We start from the raw sequence: 21730 nt of genomic DNA on the forward strand, positions 1-21730 counted from the left end.
GTGTACGTTAACATGATCATTGGCTATTTTTTATATTTCATATGTCTTGCACTAACTTCGGCCACTGCAGAATACACCAATGAAATTAATGCTGGCTTGTCCGTGTAAAATTAGAACTGGATAAATGAATATATTAGATTTGCTAAATGGAGAAAGTATTTATAAATTATAAAAAAAACTGGTTAGAAATAAAGATAATTTTATTTGAACTGCTAATCAAAACTCTCTTTATTTTTACAGGGTTGGATTAAAATCTTATACTACTGCACCCTATGTCACTTACCTAATACAAAAATACATATCTCTGAGAACATCTATCACTCTCTGAAGAAATGGTATGAAGTGTCACACTGCCCCCTAGCCAAGCAAGATAGTAATAACTGCAAAATAAAAAATAAAAAAAAAATAAAAAACTTTTACATATTTTAAATAATATTTTTAATACTTTTACATATTTTACAGTATAACTTTGACCTATATTAGATATATAGCCTATAGTTATCTGTTTTATTTCAAGTGTCTGTAAACTAACCTCCATTATAGTATACATTTTTAAAGAATTACATGTAGCGGTGTTACTTGTAAGTAGTCCATTACAGTTACAAGGACAAAATGAGTAATTCAATTACAGTTACTTATGAAAATGTTAATGATTACAAAGGGGGTCACATGTGACTCTTGTATTAATATTTACTATTTCTTGTTATGATTTTAAATCTGTATTGACGATCAGAAGGATCACTAAGTAGAAAGTATGATTTTGTGGTGGCTTTGCTTTAAAATTTTAATTATTATAATCTCAATTCAAGTGATGAAGGATTTTGAAAGGCTGACAGTAATTAGTGTGGAGGAATATTGTAAGGTTAACCCTGCCTGCTTTAAATGTTTGAAAACAATTAGCAGTTTTAAAAAAACATTCCTTAGAAATTTAGAAAAGTAATCAAATGTAATCAGTTAAATGTAATCGATAAAACTGAAATAGTTACACTACTTATTACATTTTAATAGGGTAACTTGTAGTCCTACTAAGTAACCTTCCCAACACTGTAGTTTTGTAACCTGTACAATGTGTTTATATGAAAAGAAATGGAGAAATGGTCTGTTTGGTTGTAATATAACTGTAATTCAGTTTGAGATAAGGTCACCACTGAACCAAAATCCACACTCAGACACATACAGTAATTGTGAAGAGGCAAGATAAAATAATAACCGGTTATAAACGAGAATAATAATTAAAAAATTTTTTTAAAAAAACTTTAAACGATTTAATGGAGTGTTTTTGCTCTTTTTCAGCCTGGAATGTTTCTGATGTTGTTGTCATAGCTAATTATGACCAGTTTTACAGTAAACACTGACTTGCACATTCAAAATGTCCACTAGCTTCTTTTTTAGTCACCATTTAAAATGCATTTATATGTATCTCCTGACTTGTGCTTAGTCTTCACAGTGGTTTAATTGTTTTGAAACATCAAATGATAGCCTATTTAAAACGTTTAAGATTTAGAATTACACAGGGATTGTTGTCATACTTTTACTCAAGTGAGTATTTTTCATTACAGATTTATTTTTGTCTTTTAAAGTATTAATGTCTTGCCTTTAAAACGTGTTCACTGCCAAAAAATAATGTGAACAATTTAAAATGTCTCAGCTTTTGTGCTAAATGTAAATAATAAAACAGCCATGAAAATCAGAATGATATGAAAGAGCACGAGTAAACAGTTATAGAATAATATGTTTGAATTAGAACATCAATAAAAATGTATTTTAATTTAGAAAGGTTTTAAACTAGATTTTTAAAACCAACATGCAGAGCCATTGCTGACAACTTGTAGGCTACAGAACAGCACTTGTGACAACTCGCCTTGAGAAGATATAACTGAAACAAGCCTATTTTATTTGATACACATCTATGGGAGCCAATATTGAAACTGCAGACTAATTATATTGTAATATCTAAATTGATCTGTAGTAGGCTAGGCCAAGTATAATGTAGCCTATTCAACAGAAATGCATCGTGTAAAACACATTTTCATAATGTTCTTTTAAAAAAACACCAATTACATCCCAATTCAATGGAACACAACCACATGACCTCATGGCCTGGATGGAGACTGGAGTCCGGTCAATCGGTTCTTAAACAAGACTCCGTTCCGCGTTTTGCAGAAATTCTGTGCGTGGAAAAAAAGTCGTCGCCTCACCTGCTGAGCGCTCCAACATATCACTCCGCAGGGTCAGTTTATATTATTTTTATTTTGCACTGGCGTTTGTTAAACCTCCAAAATGTGATTAAAAAACGCATTATAGTGTTATTATGAAGGATAACGACATACACATCTATGTGAGAGGCTGTCGTTCCTCTGAGTGCCGTGTTTAATGTCGTGGCACTATTTATCATGGTGTCGCTCGCAGGGCGTGATTCGGTTACACTCAAATATGGCTACCATGGAGTCAGAGCTACAACTTTAATATTTGTACTAATGCAGAAATTTAACGTTTTACGTCATTCTCCGCTCTACAGTCGCGTCGAATAATCGTTTTTTTGCGTGTACAAATTGTGAATACCCAGGCAAGGAGATCATCTCGAGGTGTTTAGCGTTAATAAAGTATTGCTCGAAATTGCAGCTTGCTCCGCGAGCTGATCGAAATCGTCAGGATTGAAATCTTGAAAGCGAAATCCGCTTTCGGTTTTCCCTCATTCGAGGACATTTTGGGCTGTGTTTCCCTGAATGTTGCCAGGGCTCGGCTCCTGTCATCGCCTCGCAGGAGCTCAGATAGCGGTCGTTATGGCTTGTTTTCGGATGAGGGATGTAACCCGCGAGGATTTGGCGATGTGGGATGAAGCGGAATAAAGAAAAGTGATCCGTTCAAACCGAACGAAAGCGGATGCTTTCTGCCTATGGATTAAACATTGTAGGTTTTCTGGATCTAAAAGTGGATTTTACTGGAATACAGTATCGCGGAAGATATCGCTTTGTCACGCTGGCTTATTTTCCTGAGGAATAGTGGCGTATTCCTCCCCAACCCCCCCAGCGCCACAAACACATAACAAAAGTACTATATGTCACGTATATGACGGTTCTTGTCATGAAGGAAATAAATAAAAATTGCTAGGGTCGAAGAGGTAAGTAAATATCGATCGACGAGTGTGTTGTGTTTGTTTCTCGTCATCGTTTGCGAGCGCTTTTGTCGTTTCTGTCGCCTTTCTCCACTTCATTTCGACCCGAGTGTGCAGCTTTTATTAATCTTAAATTCTCGCTAACCTCCTTGTTTGCTATAAAACCGTCCAAATACGTTTAGAAACGCCCTGCATCTTTACTGTCCACTGCCTTTACTGGGCCGTTATTTGATTCCTGCTTGGATAGGCGACTCCAGGCTTGAGTAACGTTTCCAAGTTAATCAGCCGGGCTGCAAGGCCTCTACTGTATCCACTTATATCCTTTCTTGTGCATGTACAGTCATATTTCCACTCTTACACCGTCTCATCTAAGTTGACATCACTTTGAACGTGATTATCATCATAAATGTTGCATCTTTGGACAACAGCGATACTTTGCGTGCAGGTAGGTTTAGCCTTTAGACTCCCTAAAGAGTTCAAATACGTCTCTCTCCTTTAAATTAGCCGGCTTGTTCGTGTTTTTTCCTTTTTATAAAAAGTATTAAGTTTGGAAAACGTTGGACTATTTCATGGCATGATGGTATTATTGGCTCCCTGTGTACGTAAGGCTCTGAAACACAAAGCTCTGGAGACAACTGAACAAAGGCAAAAAGCTGGACATGCCCCCTCATGTGAAGAAGCACTTGCTTTGTGTGCTTCTGTTGTTTCACTAAGGCTGTCCCTCTGGTTCCTGCATGTGTTGTGATATCAAATCATTTTCAGTACATCTTTTTGAGAGATATGCATTTCAAGTACAGTGTTCAGAAGTATTCGTGCATTTGGTCGACCCACTCTCTAGTAACTTCAAAAGAAGTCTTGTATATATGGCTGATTGAATGTTCCTTCATCATTGCATAGATAGATAGATAGATAGATAGATAGAGACATTAAAGATACAACTCTACACACATGGATGGATAGGTCTTTTTTTCTATCATTTAAATTGAGCTTAAGCTCAGAATTACTATTGTTGGTATAAGTTAATGTAGTCAGGTTGATTTGATTATTAAACAACTTGTTACTTGAATTTAATAATTTCAGTTACACATCAAGTACATTTTATGCTATATTATGCAAACAAATTTTTACAGTATGGATGGTTTTATACAGTTAATGTAGCTTGTCATTGAACCAAGTCGTAAATTCAGGTGCATAATAGCAACAGTATCAAATGTAGATCGCAAATAAACATTAATGCAGTTAAAACACAAATATAATGCCCATGTGAACACAATAGCTGGTGCTGCTACCATGTTGTGAGTTAGAAGACCTGTTTATGGACAATGTCCTGAAATCTTTAAATTGCATTTAGTGATACAACATTTGCTAATTGTGTTGTAAAATGAATCCGAAGAAATTAATAATTATGAAGCAGCATCGATCTGTACTGCTGTTTAAATGAGTGAAGAGAGGGAAGATTCAAAGGCCTGTGTCATTTTGTTACCTTTAACTTTTTATTTCATGTAACTTATTTAGTCTTTTTTATGTAATAATACCTCGTGAGAGAATTGGAAATCCTTTGCAAGGTTGATACAGATGTTAACTATGGGCTGATGATTGCTATGGGCTCAGTAGATGAATTAGGGCAATTTTAAAAGACACCTTTAAACCATTGTTGTTACACTTAAGGTCCATATGCTGATATTTTGTATTCTGTTAAAGACATGAAATCAGACTTGGAGTTTTGATGACTCTTAGCTTGTATTTCATTTACTCTTGGTTGACCAAAATAAACAGCTTTTTTTTTCTGAAAATGGACTGAGCAAATTGATGCATCATCCTGCACTTAAAGTCGGCATGAAATAAAAATGGACTTTATTGGCAGCACACATTGCAAGTCTTGATGTGAACGATTAATCCATGCAAATTAATCCACTGGATAAAACTATTTGTTCTGGTAATCTTTAATAATAAAACCTGAACATTTGCTTCCGCTCTGGAGTGGCATTCCTACTCTGATGACATCAGTTAGATGGCTTGGGCAGAATATCCTTAAGAAGACCCCTTCAACCATTAGATTGCTATGAGTGAGAGACAGAGAGGAGAAAATAAAACGATGCCCTCTTCTCAATATTCAGTTTCAGCTGGAAATACGTCATTAACTCTGAAATAAAGTCGGCAGCAACTTCCAGTTCATGCGGACTTTATGGTTTATCCAATCAAGTGCTCTCTAGAAAGACAATGTCCATCTCCCAATATCACATTTGGGCTTTTTCGAGTTTTATCGGCGTTGCAGAGGCTAATTGGTGTATGGCATCAAAGTACCACAAGAGCATAAAGAGTCGTCTGCTCTCCAATCACTCTCATGGTACGTTGATGTCATACGCCAATCGGTCTGTGCAGCACCGACACATCTCCAACAAGCATTTTTATTAGCAATAGCATGTAGCAACTCGTGCGTCTCATCTGTGATGCAAACTAAGGCCTACTGGCTGTTTTAAAATAGGAGACAGTTTCTTCAATTTATCCTCCCCCAGCTTCCTGTTTCAGTAGGAAATCAACATGAAAGTAAAATGCATTCACCAAGCCATTTCATGAGGTCTTTAAACGGCTGACACAGACAATATGTATGTACACACTAATGGCAGTACACACAGCCTCAGTAAAGGCTTGACTCAACCATGTGAGGTCTAATTGTTTACTCAAGGCAGGATACAATGAGAGCAGCCCAGGGAGGGATCCCACGTAGTTCCCGGAAAAGACAGCATCCCGTTGGCAGTGTGCCTTGTCAGCTGAGTGGACAGGTTGGCAGAAGCACCACACAGAGCAGGCGCAAGGGTCAGCACCGGGAAACCAGCAGAGCAGCGACTAATGATATGCACAAACTTTGAGAAAGAGTACAAACACATGACCAAAACTTGCTCTGTCATAATCAGGGTATCTTCCGTCCATTCCAAATCCGTTTCAAATTAAAAAACAGAAAACGAAAAACTCAAGAGGATTCAAATGAGAGAACATGAATTAAATAACGAGAAATGGAAAGATGGCTCGTTTATTCGTTATTCCATCTAGGTTAACAAACGGAAAATGAGTTTTTGACTTGATTTCTCATTTTGTCGTTTGGGGATTAAAAAACGGCTTATGGCTTCAATATTTCATTCGCACTTGTGGGCGGAGCTGAAACGCTCCTTTCATCTGATTGGTCGGATCGCTCCGCCTTCAACTCGGGCTCCTCAGTCTTTCAGAATAAGAGTCTTACAAGAGCAATATCTGAAACCAGATGTAGACACATAATTCGCGTTGTTGCGACTTGCAAGTCACCCCTTTAAATTATTTCTAGGTTATACTATTGTATGAATATTGTCCCACTGTAAATACAGTGCAAATAGTTCTGTCTCCTTGGATAAAAGTGAAGTGGAAATAAAAATCAATAATAGACTGAACATTTCCATGATAATATGTCTGTAACATTTACCACTCTCATCTTTTAAGTCTAATGGCACTAGGTAGGTGTGTGTGACATTAATAATTAATTGTGGAAATTAATATAGTTACATTTATTAAATAAATTAGAATTATTAGTTTTATTACAGACAAAATTGAATGATGTTTCTCTTTTAGTCGTCTTTGTTGGCCTTGAGAAAGCCAACATATATTTGAACATTATTATCATTTATTATGAGAGTAATTGACAACGACTAAAATTTTATTGTTTCACCAAATTCAGCTCAGATCTTCAGACTCGTTTGACTCGTTGCTGTAACTGGTCAGACTTTTTTATTCTCAAAAAATCCTAGTGACTTTCATTATCTGAGCGATGAAGGTCTTACACTTAAGGTCCACTAGAGGGGGAGACAGGATTTCTGTTTATGTAAGTTTAAATGACAGATAAATACATGAATTTCATGTGTACTACCATGAATATGCCATATCTGTGTAACACAGGTTCTTCAATGATAGATGGTGTGGTAGGGGGATATACCTTAGCTCAATGATAGCTGTATAATATAAAACAACATTAACTACTGCAGCTGGTACCAAATAAAAATGATTAAGTTTTGGAAAAACTGCAAGTCAAATGTACTTGCACAAATGACTTGCTGTTACATAATACCCCATATGCGTTGTTAGGGACGTTTTCGTCCACTAGGGGGTAAAGTTGAGTCTTATTTTGGCCACAACTTTCTCTGTGTTGCAGCTAATGGAATGATTGGTGACAAATCTTATTTTGACACTTATTTTGGGAAAATGCTTGAAATTTTTCAAAAACTCAACAGTATACTGTGGGTAAATTCACTAACCTTTTGTTATGTTTGGGATAAAACACCCACTAAATTAAAATGCTGTAAAAATGTCCTCAGATAAAGATTTTTTTTTTTTTTTTTTTGCATAAATCTATTAATCACCCTCAGTCCTGATCAAACCACCAAATGTTTAAAAAAAAAAATCCAAGATTTTAACTCTTTAATTACCAAGTTCATAAATTATGTCACTGATTTGGGAAGAAAAAACACACACAAAATGACATATTTTCAATATAAAAAGTAATTTTGGACTGGATATTTTTTTTTACCTTTTATGACAGTCTTGGGCATGTCAAAGATTAGTAACTGTAGATTAGCTTTGATGTATTGTTAGTTTTGTGCAGCATTAGATTTTAATTTTTTCTCCCTCATTTATTGTTGGTGGCTGTTTTTGTCCCATTGACTTCCATTATACCAACATTTTTTGATTGCAAAGCCATGACACCATATAATCATGCACTCTTGATTGTTGGTGGTTTTCCCTGTTGGGAAGAGGTAACATTTGTTATTTTTACAGTTGATCACTAGGTGGGACCATTAACCCTTTAGGCCTGTGCAAAAAAAAAGGCTTAGTTTCTGGCCTGTATGTAGAGTTATATGGAGTTTAACAGCAAATTATAGTGTGTGTGTGTGTGTGTGTGTGTGTGTGTGTGTTTGAGAGAGAGAGAGAGAGAGAGAGAGAGAGAGAGAGTGTGGGAGAGACCTTTGTTTACTTAGCTTGATGTATCTGAAAAAATCCAAATATGCACCTCATGCTCTCAGAACTACATGGACTAAACAATAAAAAAAAGAAGTGTGTTTATGCACCTGCTGACTTTTGATGGTGAAAAGAACGGAGGGCCTATGTGTGAAATACTTGTCTTTTCTTGATGGTGAAGCCAGTTTAAAACCTTTAAATCTTATTAAAAAAAAACTACTTTGAACATAATTGATTATGGACCAAAATGCAATACCAACTTCAAATAAGCAGCAACTCGCTGGAGGGGTCAAGCTGCATAATCATTTCTAAAACTCTGGTTCAAGTCAAGCCCTTTCTCGTATTGCTTGCTGCTCTTCTCACCATCAAATGACCAGAAGGATGGCATGCAAGTGTTTAAATCCATGTACTGTTTTTGTTTAGTCTATACTTATCACCACCATTAAAAGGCAGCAGGTGCATAAATACACTTTTGTTTACTCCATGTAGTTCTGAGAGCTGAGGTGTACATTTAGATTTTCTCAAATACATCAAGGTAAGTGCGCAAAAGTCTCTCTCTCTCTCTCTCTCTCTCTCCTACACACATACACACAATATAATTTACTGTTATACTCCACATAACTCTATATACAAGTCAGAAACTAAGCTTTTTTTTGCACAGGCCTATCTAAAGGGTTGATGGTCCCACCTAGTGATCAACTGTAAAAAATAACAAATTTTACCTCTTCCCAACAGGGAAAACCACAAACAATCAAGAATGCATGATTATGTTTCATGGCTTTGCAATCAAAAATGTAATTATAATGGAAGTCAGTGAAAAAAAAACATCCACCAACAATAAATTAGGGGAAAATTTTTTTATCTAATGCTTATAGCAGTTTAATTGAGTGAATGTTTTCATCCCGAACATAACGAAAGGGTAGTGAATTTGAACAATGCACAAGGGATACATAATAATTTTTATTTGGCACCAGCCGCAATTAATGTTGACAGCTAGCAGGAGTGTGGTGGGGTGCGAGGTCTGTTTTGACCAATGGATGGAGACCTCAAGGCAGTGGCCTTAATGCTTATCTGAAGATTTGTCTTTATAGATTACAGTTTACATTGTACTTACTGAAGTACACCTCTGCATGCAGACACCCAACTGTACAAATTCATTTATAGATTTAAAACCCAGTCCTGAACCGGGAGAACCATGTTCTGCAGAGTTCAGTTCCAACACACTTGCTTGGACATTGCTACTGATCCTGAAGACCTTGCTTAGCTTAGGTGTGTTTATTTGGGGTAGCTAAACTTTGCAGGACACTGGCCATCCAAGAGGAGGACTGAGAGTCCTGACATTAGCATTTACATTCAGTGCATGTGATTTATCAACACTGAGTACATCTTAAAATGTACAGCTCATGAAAAATAAAAGTTCTAGATGGACAAACATTAAATGAATAAACCAGTGTGAATAAAAAATATATTAAAATACATTTGGAGGTAGGTTGAAAAAGCCAGAATGGGAAGTTTTAAAGTACAGCTTGAAGTGTGAAGTTTATTCTTGTACACAAATATGGCATATTCATGGTAGTACACATGAAATTAATGTATTTATTTGCCATTTTACGTAAATAGAAATCCTGTCTCCCCCTCTAGTGGACATTAAGTGTAAGACCTTCATTGCTCAGATTATGAAAGTCACTAGGATTTTTTGAGAAGGAAATTTGGTGAAACATTAAAATTTTAGTCGTTGTCAATTACTCTCATAATAAATTATAATAATGTTCAAATATACGTTGGCTTTCTCAAGGCCAACAAAGAAGACTAAAAGAAAAACCATTCAATTTAGTATGTAATAAAACGAATATTGCTAATATATTTCATAAATTTAACTATAGTAATTTTCCCAATTAATTATTAATGTCACACACACCTACCTAGTGCCTTTTGACTTAAAAGATGAGAGTGGTAAATGTTACAGACATATTATCATGGAACTGTTCAGTCTATTATTGATTTTTATTTCCTCTTCACTTTTATCCAAGGAGACAAAACTATTTGCACTGTATTTACAGTGGGACAATATTCATACAATACTATAACCTAGAAATAATTTAAAGGCGTGACTTGCAAGTCACAGCAGCACGAATTATGTGCGCAGCAACATCTGACTCAAATATTATGTTAATTAACAGTGAGCGGTGGTTTCTAGACACTACTCTTATAAGACTCTTATTCTGAAAGAATGTAAGATCGAGTTGAAGGCGGAGCGATCCGACCAATCAGATGAAAGGAGCGTTTCAGTTCCGCCCACAAGTGCGAATGAAATATTGAAGCCATAAGCCGTTTTTTAAACCCAAAACGACAAAATGAGAAATCAAGTCAAAAACTAATTTTCCGTTTGTTAACCTAGATGGAATAACGAATAAACGAGCCATCTTTCCATTTCTCGTTATTTAATTCATGTTCTCTCACTTGAATCCTCTTGAGTTTTTCGTTTTCTGTTTTTTAATTTGAAACGGATTTGGAATGGACGGAAGATACCCTGATTTGTCATCTACAACTGTGTTGAGTTTACTTTAAATTGGAGCATGGAGGCCCATGTCTTTCATGCTGTGTTTATAAGTCAAGATGATTTGAAAATCACACAACTGATAATGATTTAAATTGAGAGTAATATGTGTAGCGAAAGTGTTTCTTTTTTGCTCTGATATCTAATGCAACCAATAAGCAATCAGCATTGTTAGGATTGCTTTTATTGAAATTAATGAAGTGTGCTAACACTTGTTTTTATTCATTTTCATGGTTGTTCGTTTGCAAGTTGGACCCCATATTAAAGGCAAATCATACTTAATAAATGATAGTTTATAAAACTATTCTTAAAAATTTAAGATAAGGGAGTATTTTCTCCTCTAGCATTACCAGTGTTTAATACAATCAGAATTAAAGCTTCGCTGGTTGGTGAATGTTGTGTTTTAAAGGTGAAAAACTGCTGCAAAGCTGGGAAAACTTGGGAAATGTGTTGGAAAGTTTTTCTGGAAATGTAGCGTTTTGTAAAAAAAGCTAGAGCTGGACGGTATGGACAAAATTTATATAACAATATTTTTTCTTAATATTTTGGTCGATACCATATAATTCCGATATTGATATGAACACTATAAAAAAAAAGCCTTGTAAAAACTGGCAAGAACACAATCGACGTCTGTGCATACAAACTTATGGAAAATTTATTTGCCATGTCTTTGACACCTCATATACTGTAAAACCATATAATATTTTAGAGGGGGAAAATATTGAAAAAGTAAAGTATTTAGCCTTCATACAAACAAGAAATGTAAACACTGTCAAAAAATATTCATACTACGTTAATATATACTACCAGCCAAAAGTTTTTGAACAGTAAGATTTGTAATGTTTCTAAAGAATTATTTTCTGCTAACCAAGTCTGCATTTATTGGGTCCAAAATATAGCAAAAACAGTAACATTTTGAAATATTTTTACTATTTAAAATAAGTTTTTATTTTATTTGAAAATATTTTAAAATGTAATTTATTCCTTTGGTTTCAAAACTATATTTTTTTGCATTATTACTCCAATCACATGATTCTTCAGAAATCATTCTAAAATTCTGATTTGCTACTCAAAAATGTATTAAAAGACAGCTGAGTATAATTTTTCAGGTTTCTTTGTTGAATAGAAAGTTAGTAAGAACCGCATTTATCTGAAATAGAAATATCTTGTAACATTATAAATGTCTTTATCCTCAGGTTTGAATAATTTGAAGCATACTCTCTAAACAAAAAGATGAATTTCTATAATCTCCATAAAAGGAAAAATAAAATAAATCATACTGTTTCCAAGCTTTGAATGGAATAGTGTCTAATGTTACAAAAGCTTTTCATGTCAGATAAATACTAGTCTTTTGATCTTTCTACTCATTAAAGAAAACAAAACCAAAAAAAGTATAAATACGATAAAAATATTGATAATCAGCAAATTGGCATATTAGAACGATCTCTGGATTATATAACATTATATATTAACATATATATATATTATATATTTCTTCTAATATATTACATAATTATTCTCACAGAATGTCATCAGAGGAGAAAAGTCTAGACCCCTCTGACAAAGGACCCTCGCCATCTCATAGCAGCTCTGGGGCCACTCCCACTGGAAGTCCGGCCCCCACAGATAAGCGGCCCCGGGGCCGCCCTCGTAAGGACGCGTTATCCACGGCAACACCGCTTCCAGCTGTGCCCAGACAGAGAAAGAAGTAAGTTCAATTAAACTTCTGAATTGCTGTCATTACTGATGTAAATTGAAAGTCTAAATGTCTTCAGAAAATGAAGATCATTGGTCCTATAAGTGAAGAATAGTATGATCTTATGAAATTTAACCTGTTGGTAAAACTCTGTGTTTATACTGGAAGCATGGTAAACTTAAGGATGTCAACACTGATGACATTAAAGCTGCGTGTCATGTCAAAATGTTCACCAGCTGGTTGCGAGTTTGTGGTTAATCTTCAGCAACTTTGTGTCCCATTTTATTTTGAAATGGAGGCTCATTGCTGTCCATTGGTGGGTTGTTTTTGAATTCGAAACAGTTTTGTTTATAACTATATTATTTGTTCCAACATGTTCCAACAGAAAAGTGGGTATTATGTACTAGAATAAAGCAAGTTAGTTTTAAATGAAAAAATTGATATTTCATTTTGTATTTTTCCTTTAAAAACACCATTAATACCCATTTTTCATACTGCTGTGATGCCTAATTTCACTTGTAGCCTTCAAACCGATTTTAGTTTTAGTATTTATTTTTAAATTACATGCTAAAAATAATGTGGAAGGGTTAGCAGTGCAGCACATCGCAAATAGAAAGTGAAACAGGGTTCAATGTGGACACTTTCAATCTTTGTTGATTTATACTGAGAACATTCTAGCTTTGATGCACCTCTCATATCCACTGTTGACATGATGCAAAAATTGGATTCATAGACTAATGATAAGCTTTCCTCCTATGCGACAAGCTATGTATTTGACTAGTTTAGCTTCATGAACACAGCTCTGATATTTCTCTCTGGCAGGCAGCTTTGAATGGCAGTGCGTTCAATTAACCCCTCTGAGCCCTTAGGCTATTTACCCATAGAACACATTACGGTTTCTCTAAAGAGAAGTACCTGCTTAGAGTTGACCTGACTGGCAGCATAAACCAGGGAGGGACTTCAGGCTCACCAAAAGCCATTGGATGTACAGGGGCAGTTATTGAATGGTAGTCCTGGCAGACTTCCTCTGTTTCACATCTGCATTTTAGAAGAGTATGTGCATCTTTCTTGACTTGGATAACCATCTAAATGGAGGGGAGGTGCTTGGTATTTTTCCTGAGGGGATTAATTACATAGGAGTCTTTGAAGTGAAAAGCGCAGGTGCCTTTGCCAGCTTAGGAGCTTACTATGAGTGTGTAAGGTGTGATAGTAGTCTCTGCAACTAGGAACGGTCTGGTGCAAGGTGCTTTTCATTAAAGGGGTCATATGACATTGCTAAAAAGAACATTATTTTGTGTATTTGGTGTAGTGCAATGTGTTTATGTGATTTAACGTAAAAAAAAAAACACATTATTTTCTTACTGTACATCATTGTTGCTCCTCAATGCCCTGTCTATCTGAAAGTTTTCAAAGCTCATCATTCTGAAAAGCGAGGTGTGCTCTGATTGGCCAGGTATCCAGTGCATTATGATTGACCGAATGCCTCAAGCGTGGGACGGAAATGTTACGCCCCTTACCATACTGTGATGCTGTGTGTCCTGGGATGACCAGACAAAACCAATAAAACCATTACAAACGAGGCATTTTTTTCATCCAGTGGAGGCTTAATTACTAATTATAATGACTTTACCTGTCTTTTTATGCATTGCATTGCATATCGCGGTGCATAAACATAAAACCATGTCTGCATTTGTGATCTGAAAAAGGACAAACACCAAGCGCTAATCTCTAATTTGAATAGTCAGTGGCAAATTCTTTAAATATAAAAACATACTTACAGGCTGTGAGTCAAAAGCGTCAGACTGTCCTTGCAAAGTTGGAATTGCCCTTTTTTATAGAAACAGCCTTTGTGCACAGATGGCATTGTAGGCTACTCTCACAGAAAACAGTCCTCCATAAAATGCGCTGCACACTCTCGAATATTTGAACTGTTCTGTATCAGTGTTGAAATACAACTTAGGGTGCTTTCACACCTGTAGATTGATTGCTTTTTTTCCGAAACAGGGATTAAAGTGATTAAAATGTTGCTTTTTATTCTTGGTGCGGTTCGCTTTCACACGGCAAGGTCTCTAAACCAATCAAAATTGTTAATACAAAGCCCCTTTCACACTGCCATTCCGGCAAATACACAGGTAAAGTGTTCCTGCAATTGTTCCCGGGTCGCTAGATTTTGCACTTTCACACTGCCAGTGATGACCCGGTATATGTGCGTGCTTTCACACACAACCCTTGAAGATCTCGTAACGACACGTGACATCAGCGCATGACGTGTAATGTACGAGTCGAAAACGTTAGGCACGTTATACTTTCACTGAAGCAAGCAAACGATCTCGGCGTCAGCGCGGAAAGTGAGGAACTAACTGATCTCTGCTTCATTACAGTTTGCACATATGTTTTCGTCGCGAACGTTGATCTTCCTTCAAAACAGCCGGTAAAAAAGTCGCACGATAACACGCGTCATCACTTCGACACGGAATTAGATTTGGCTTTTGTTCACACGGCGCTCGTCCCGGGTCGAACCCCACAATGTTACTAGCCCCCCGACCCGGGTTCAATGCGGTAATCAATCCCGGGAAGTGGTTGCTTTCACACAGAAGGCTGTTTCGGAAATACTGCGGGTCCGACGTGCAGTATGAAAGGGGCTTAAGTAACGTACAAACTGTCCTCTCATTGGTCAAACTCCCCACCATTTATTTTCCGGAATTACGCTCATAGATGTCATCCGTCAGGATGGAACCAACCAGCTTTGATGGAACTACAACAGTTTTCAATTACCCATTATGCATTGTGAAATAGCCTGGTTTGGTGGATCGGATTGCTTTCTCACTACAATCGAACCGCTCCAGAGTTCGTTTTCAGTCGGGCTGTGTTATGCAGATCGTCCCACATAGTGACGTTGACAAGTGGGGCCGTGTTTAAATAAAATGGTTTTTAGGAGGCTGTGGATAAGTCTTAACTTTTATAAAGAAGATCTCTTTGGATTTGAGACTTTAGTCTTTGCAACTTTAAGGATATTTTCTATTCACGAACAGCTTGTAAAACTCCAAAGAGGAAGGAAAACTTAATCTCTTCATATAATAGATCTCACAAAATCCATATTCTTCAATAGAAGAACTGCCCAAGAGTGCCTACTACTGAAATTACTACACTTTCAAACAGTGTTAATTTCGTTGACTAAATATTTTCGTCATTATTTTCGTCACGAATATATTTTTGCGGACGAAAACGAAACGAAAACTAAAATAGAAGGCACTGATGGAGACTAAAACTATGACTAAATTGATTGACATTATCGTCAACGAATAAAGGACGAGACGAAAATAGACTGTGACGAAAATCAAATCAGCAGACGGGAGAGATGCGAGGAATGAACAAAAGAACCGGCAAAACGGAACAGACTGCATGAGAGAAGAGAACCAATCCGAGCCTGACTTATTGAGACGTGAAGCGAAGGTTTTCAGTTTTTAAATGAGCTCCCGGGAAGACGGCATTCGAAGAGGTGATGTCTAAAAGAGCGACAAAATGTCCACAGCTCACTTCACGTTTGACAACGAACAAAACAAAACAAAGCGTAAAGCACGCGGAGCGCTCATTCGTGGCAAGAACACAACCAATTTGAAAAGACATTTACAGACGAGCCACCCGGACATTTTCTCAAATGTAATTTTACAACGATGTTCTTTTGTTTATTGAGCTAAGCAAAATTGGAAGACTGCAGTGCGTAGATGTTGTAGCATTAAATATTACGAACTGAAAAGTACTGTAAAATAGCCCCTTCTTCAAGTTAGATGAGAGCACAATACTAATACGTAATATCATGATAAATACATTTGATTAATACTAATGTTTAGTATATTTTATAATGTTCTACTTGTTGACAATATCACAAATATTTCTATATTAGTCATGTGAAACATGAATGTTCACATCCTATCATTATACATACAAATCTAGCAGATCTATTCAGAATCTATTGTAGTATTTAAAACATACAATATTGCTAGACAAATGAATACCTTATAAAATCTTGTTACTTTTTTTTATCCACCTAGCTGCCAACTTATTAAATATTTACTTTAAATGTATTCACTTATTGTTCAGCTCAGCTGTAAGCTTTAAGGTCCTGGACCTAACGTTATTTTTCTTTTATTGATGGTCAATTGGCAGCTAGTTATTGTTTACATTATCATGACAGTGTTTGTGCCTGCATAAAAGCTTTTGAATCTAAATAAAGACACAGTTGTGTTGAAATAAAGTTGAATTTGTGTTTTATATATTTTGGTTAAGTTTGTTTCCTATACCAGCTGTAAAAAATTGTCTAGTAAATCTGTTATTGATTTTAGTCTTATTTTAGTCGACTAAAATACCAAGCAATTTTAGTCGACTAAAATACCAAGCAATTTTAGTCGACTAAAATACCAAGCAATTTTAGTCGACTAAAATAAGACTAAAATTAAAACAAATCAGATGACTAAAACTTGACTAAAACTAAAAATAATTATAGTCAAAAGACTAAGACTAAAACTAAATTAAAATTTCGTGTCAAAATTAACACTGCTTTCAAAACAATAGCAAAAAGTGTATATTTAGCGGTATAAAGGGACATCTTTGTATATTCTTTATCTCTAAAGGGTTCATAATAGTACCATAAAATTACATATTCCAAAAATTTTTGTAGAATTATTACATAAAATAAATGGTTGAATAAAAGTATCTGTAAATATTTATTTTTGTTTTGCATATGCGACATTTAACACATTTCTTCAAAGTGTTTTTACAGAATACCATATCTCAGTGACCTGAATGTCATAAATTCTTATGTTTACAAGAAGAAAACATTTGTAAAGCATTCATTTTAAAACTTAATAGACTTTATAATGCAAAATAAATCAATAAATCTGGTTTCAATTTCCAACAAAAATTAAAGTCACTATGAAATTAACCCCTAAGCTAGGGTGCTGTGTGTGAATGCTATGTGGTTGCTAAGGTAATATGAGGCTGTTTCTTCACAGTGTTGTGGTTTCTTATTAGCCCATGACAACAGATCCAAGCCCAAGTATAAGATTCCATTCAGTGTAAGTCTGGAGGTTTTTCACCCATCTTATCATCCGCCAACACTTAGAAAAATAATGGCATTCCTCTCCTCAACAAGCCACATGGTTTGAGGTGTCATCCAAGTCTGTATCACAAACAGTGTGGGAAAGATTACACATTTAATATTCAGTATTATATGTTGGTTGAAATCCTTAATTGTTAATAATAGCAATAATACTGCTTGCCTTGGCGACCAAAAGGAATTCTTTAGTTTATTGTTTTACAGTCCCTTTTGTTGCTTGCTTTAGTCAGTTTAGTGGATCTCTAAGGGTTTTATTGAATTTAGTCCCATGTTTTTGAAGGAAACCATTGGGTCTGTTTGCATCATGTTTTAAATCCATTCCATAAAACTCCACTCCAGAGTTTATACTGTAATCCTGCATTGGCTCTACTTTCTAAAGCAGTTTTTTTCCCCTCTGTCTCTCTCTCTCTGTATGGTGGGATCATGGGGATAAGTTATAGGTCTCTGGGCTTGGGGGTTGGGTGCCGAGCACGCCTAAATGGACCGTGCATTACTGTGTTCTCCTATTTTCATTTTCCACACACATAGACCAGTACCTATGTATTAATGCACAAATATAACTTCAAATGTGTGTACTGCATGATGATTTTTATTGCACCTGTGACATTTCATGCTGTCCAGAGCCAACACAGGGATTTAAAACAAACGACGTCAGCATTACGTAGTGAAACATTACTGGCAGTTGCAGGTGGAGGCTAGATGACATCATAGCTGTCCGGCTATGATGTTATTCTTGAATGAGACCAATGTTTAGTATTTAAAGTCATTTAAATCAGTTATTAGAATTGTCATGATGCCATATTCAGTTTTTTCTCATTGAATGCTGTTTCACTAAATCCCATTATGGAAGTAAATTGGTTTGCGAATGGCATTTTTAATGTTGGCTGTAAATGAATATCACATTTTTAAATAAATGCATTTTGCAGATGCTTTTATCCAAAGCAGCTTACATTGTATTAGTCCAGATTTAATCAGTTCATGCATTCCTTGGGAACTGACTGTGGTGCTTTACTGTTTGATCCAAAGGGAAAGCTATTCAAATATTGGTCCGTTTGTTCATTTACATCCATAAAGACCATTCATAAGTAGGCCATTTTCACGTTTCTTCATCCAGACAGAGTTTATGTTTGGCTGTCTGGGAATCGTGATGCATATTTAATTCTCTGTCTACTACGGAATCGTCTTGGGTTTGGGCGTTAACATGGTTCATCTCTGTGGTGCCTCCATCCAACCCATTTGAATAGCTGATGATTTACTCTAAAGGTACCTGGACCAAACAAATCCATCCTAAAGTGCATTATGAATGATAGATTAATGACCTGTCAGAGCAATATTAGCTTCATTGTGTGGCACAGGGGTGTGCTAAATTAGCATGTTTGTGTTATATGTGTACTAAATGATTTCCTTTTGAAATCACAAAGGAATATGTTACTGGCTACCTTGGTGCTCAACTTACAAATGCCTTTGTCCCCTGATGAGTGTCATTTGAACTAGACACATTGAGCTCAGGCTCTAGTGGCGATAAGCTTTGTTTACTTACTCCTATAGGCTCATGCAAATGGCTGGCCATATTACAGTCAATAAAGTTTCAACGGTGAAACTATATAAAGCATTTTGTTTTTAAATATACGTTTGTCCTCATGATAAAGGGATTATTTTGATTGCATATTACATAGAAAGCATATTAAATGCAAGTCATGTGTCTACTTCAATGCTTAAAATAACTTTTGTGAAAGTACAAGGTCACAATATGAGTGAAATAACATGTTTATATATATTATGTTATTGAAATAACATATAACACACACACACACACACACACACACACACACACATATATATATATATATATATATATATATATATATATATATATATATATATATATATATATATATATATATGTCACATGTATATTAATGTTATAATGTAACAACATACCCGTGACCTGTACTTATTAAAATACATTGTAAAAAAAATGGATCATGCTAAATTGTATTATATTTTAAATGATAGTGGCAAAGATAGATAAATATTAAAAATGACAATTAATTCATTTTTGAGGGCTACACTGTGATCCTATATTTTATTTATGTTTGTGAGTGTGTGTGTGTGTGTGTGTGTGTGTGTGTGTATATATATATATATATATATATATAAATGAAAAAAATATATATAAAAAAAAAACCTTGTTCAACTTACTTCAACTGCTAATTTTAACTAGCTCCTTAAACCCAGACATGTGGTCTGTGGTTCTGAAGATTTTGCTCCATTTGTGTCTGTAACCTCTAGGGTGAAATCCCTCCGCCCCTTTGTCAGCGTTCAGCCTTGTTAACTGTCTGGTATAGGAAGTCATTTGCAGGGAGGAGTCATTTTTGGCATGGGACAGACTGCGATTTCTCTCTCCAGTGGCACTGGTAATTACCCATCCATCCCTCACACTCCCTCCTCACTCCAGCCCCAAAGAGGGGCAAGCTTCCCTTTCAACTCTGCTTGCCGTTCTTCCTCTGTCTTCAAACTGTGAGACTTTAATTTGAATGCCTGACAATTATCACCCTGATGAAGTGATACATAGATCAGACAAGAAGAGCCCCCCGCGGGATTCTGACAGCCGTGGATCTTTACTGCGCATTTGTGGGCCGGATGTGTAGAAAATCGCATAGAAATGGATGTTTGGCTGTATTGGATGCATTTTTGTTCTCAGTTGGGGGATTGTGACCAAGAGTGGGTCAAAGGATTTTTTTTTTGTATTATTAGTGTTGCAGATAATAGGACTGCACAATATGTGTATGTTATAGGATTGGGAATACGTTTGGATTGAGAATAAGATTTGGATTTTTTATAGAGTGGATTTTCATCACACTGCGAAGAAAACTGGGCAGCCAGTAGGATTTGTGCTTTTGGTCACATGCCCAGAGCATTCGTGTTGTTGTGAACAGGCCTTTAGAAGCCATGATTTACACCCTCGTGTCATTTGGTTAAGAAAAACATCCATAAGAATCAAATTTTACATCATAAAGCCTTTTGAAGGGGCTATAGGAAACAGAAGAAGTATTCTGAGGTCAGATAAAAGCATCATACAAAATGTGAAAAACTCCAGAGCTCTGTTAGTTCATAACCACAACGAATTAAGCAACATAACCAAAAGGAAGTGTCAAACTAATTTCACACATATGAGTTTGAACTACAGTTTTTTTTTTGGTCAGTATAAAGCCTGTAACTTGTCACAGTTATACCTATAAACTAGGTATAACTGACAAGTTACAGGCTTTATACCGGTGGACTGGAAAAGCCTAGTTTCTGTAATGAAGTATCTTCAGTTAACTAAATTGACCACGTAGCTGTCAAACATTTATCACAAAACTCTTTGTTATGGTTGGGTATCGTTGGAATTTTATCGATTCCAATTCTGATTCCGATTCTTATAGATTTCGATTCCAATGTGAATAAAAGAAAGTCAAACATTTAGATTTCAAACATATTTATTTTGTGTGTCTTTTTGCAAAACATTTAATTGCTGCATAGTTCCATGAACAAAAATCAGCAGGCAGCATAATAAATAAATAAATAAATGTATGCATTTAGCAGATGCTTTTTTATCCATAGCGAATTACAATTGCATTCAGGCTAACAATTTTTCCTAACATGTGTTCCCCGGGATTCGAACCCCCAACTTTGCGCTTGTTAAGCAATGCTCTACCGCTTGAGCTACAGGAACACAATCTAAAAGCATAAAAACTGGAATAGAGCAAAATAGAGCTGCATGAATGTAGATAGTTTAACACTTTTTTTTAAATGGAATTCGTAGTTCTCACAATTCTGAAGAAAATATATTGGGCTAATAAACAAAATCACATGGAATTTATGGATAGAATGATTCAATGACTCACTCAAGATGTACTTGACGAATGTGACGAATACAGAAGCGCATGGGAGAGATCAAAACAAAACAACAGTCACTAATTTGATGTACGAAATGTGGATTTCTAAAGAAGAATGTTGGAGGATTTCGATATTAGCCAAGCGAAGACTAAAAGTAAGAGCTAAAGTAAGGAAACGTTGCTTCTTTTGACTCATACATCGAGACTCACCGGCGCGTGCGCAATGCTGACCTCATACATCATGCTCCCAGAACTGCTATTGTGTACAAATGTTGGCGCATGCTAGATTAAAGTGATTATTATGTTTAGAATATGGATACTTAGAAAAACACATTGATTCGCTACAGGAGACCTTAGTTTACCCCCCGTAGCCGTGTGAGACACT

General features: G+C 35.8%; 1 protein-coding gene across 12 annotated transcripts in view; it reads left to right on the plus strand.

Moving 5' to 3' along the window:
• The first annotated feature begins 2423 nt into the window (after positions 1 to 2423).
• The window catches only part of LOC127950906 (histone-lysine N-methyltransferase 2C), a 112803-nt gene continuing 93496 nt past the window's right edge, over positions 2424 to 21730 (plus strand). For 10 of the 12 annotated variants that reach the window (XM_052548307.1, XM_052548312.1, XM_052548315.1 and 7 more), the window contains exons 1-2: positions 2433 to 3121; positions 12178 to 12360. In XM_052548307.1, coding sequence (XP_052404267.1) covers positions 12179 to 12360 — 182 coding nt within the window. In that variant the 5' untranslated portion in view covers positions 2433 to 3121; position 12178. Of the gene's footprint in view, positions 3122 to 12177; positions 12361 to 21730 lie in introns of all 12 variants that reach the window. The other 2 variants (XM_052548305.1, XM_052548310.1) reach the window with 1 other exon arrangement.

Source organism: Carassius gibelio, chromosome B2 (genome assembly GCF_023724105.1).
Source record: "Carassius gibelio isolate Cgi1373 ecotype wild population from Czech Republic chromosome B2, carGib1.2-hapl.c, whole genome shotgun sequence".
NCBI classification, from domain to species: Eukaryota; Metazoa; Chordata; class Actinopteri; order Cypriniformes; family Cyprinidae; genus Carassius; species Carassius gibelio.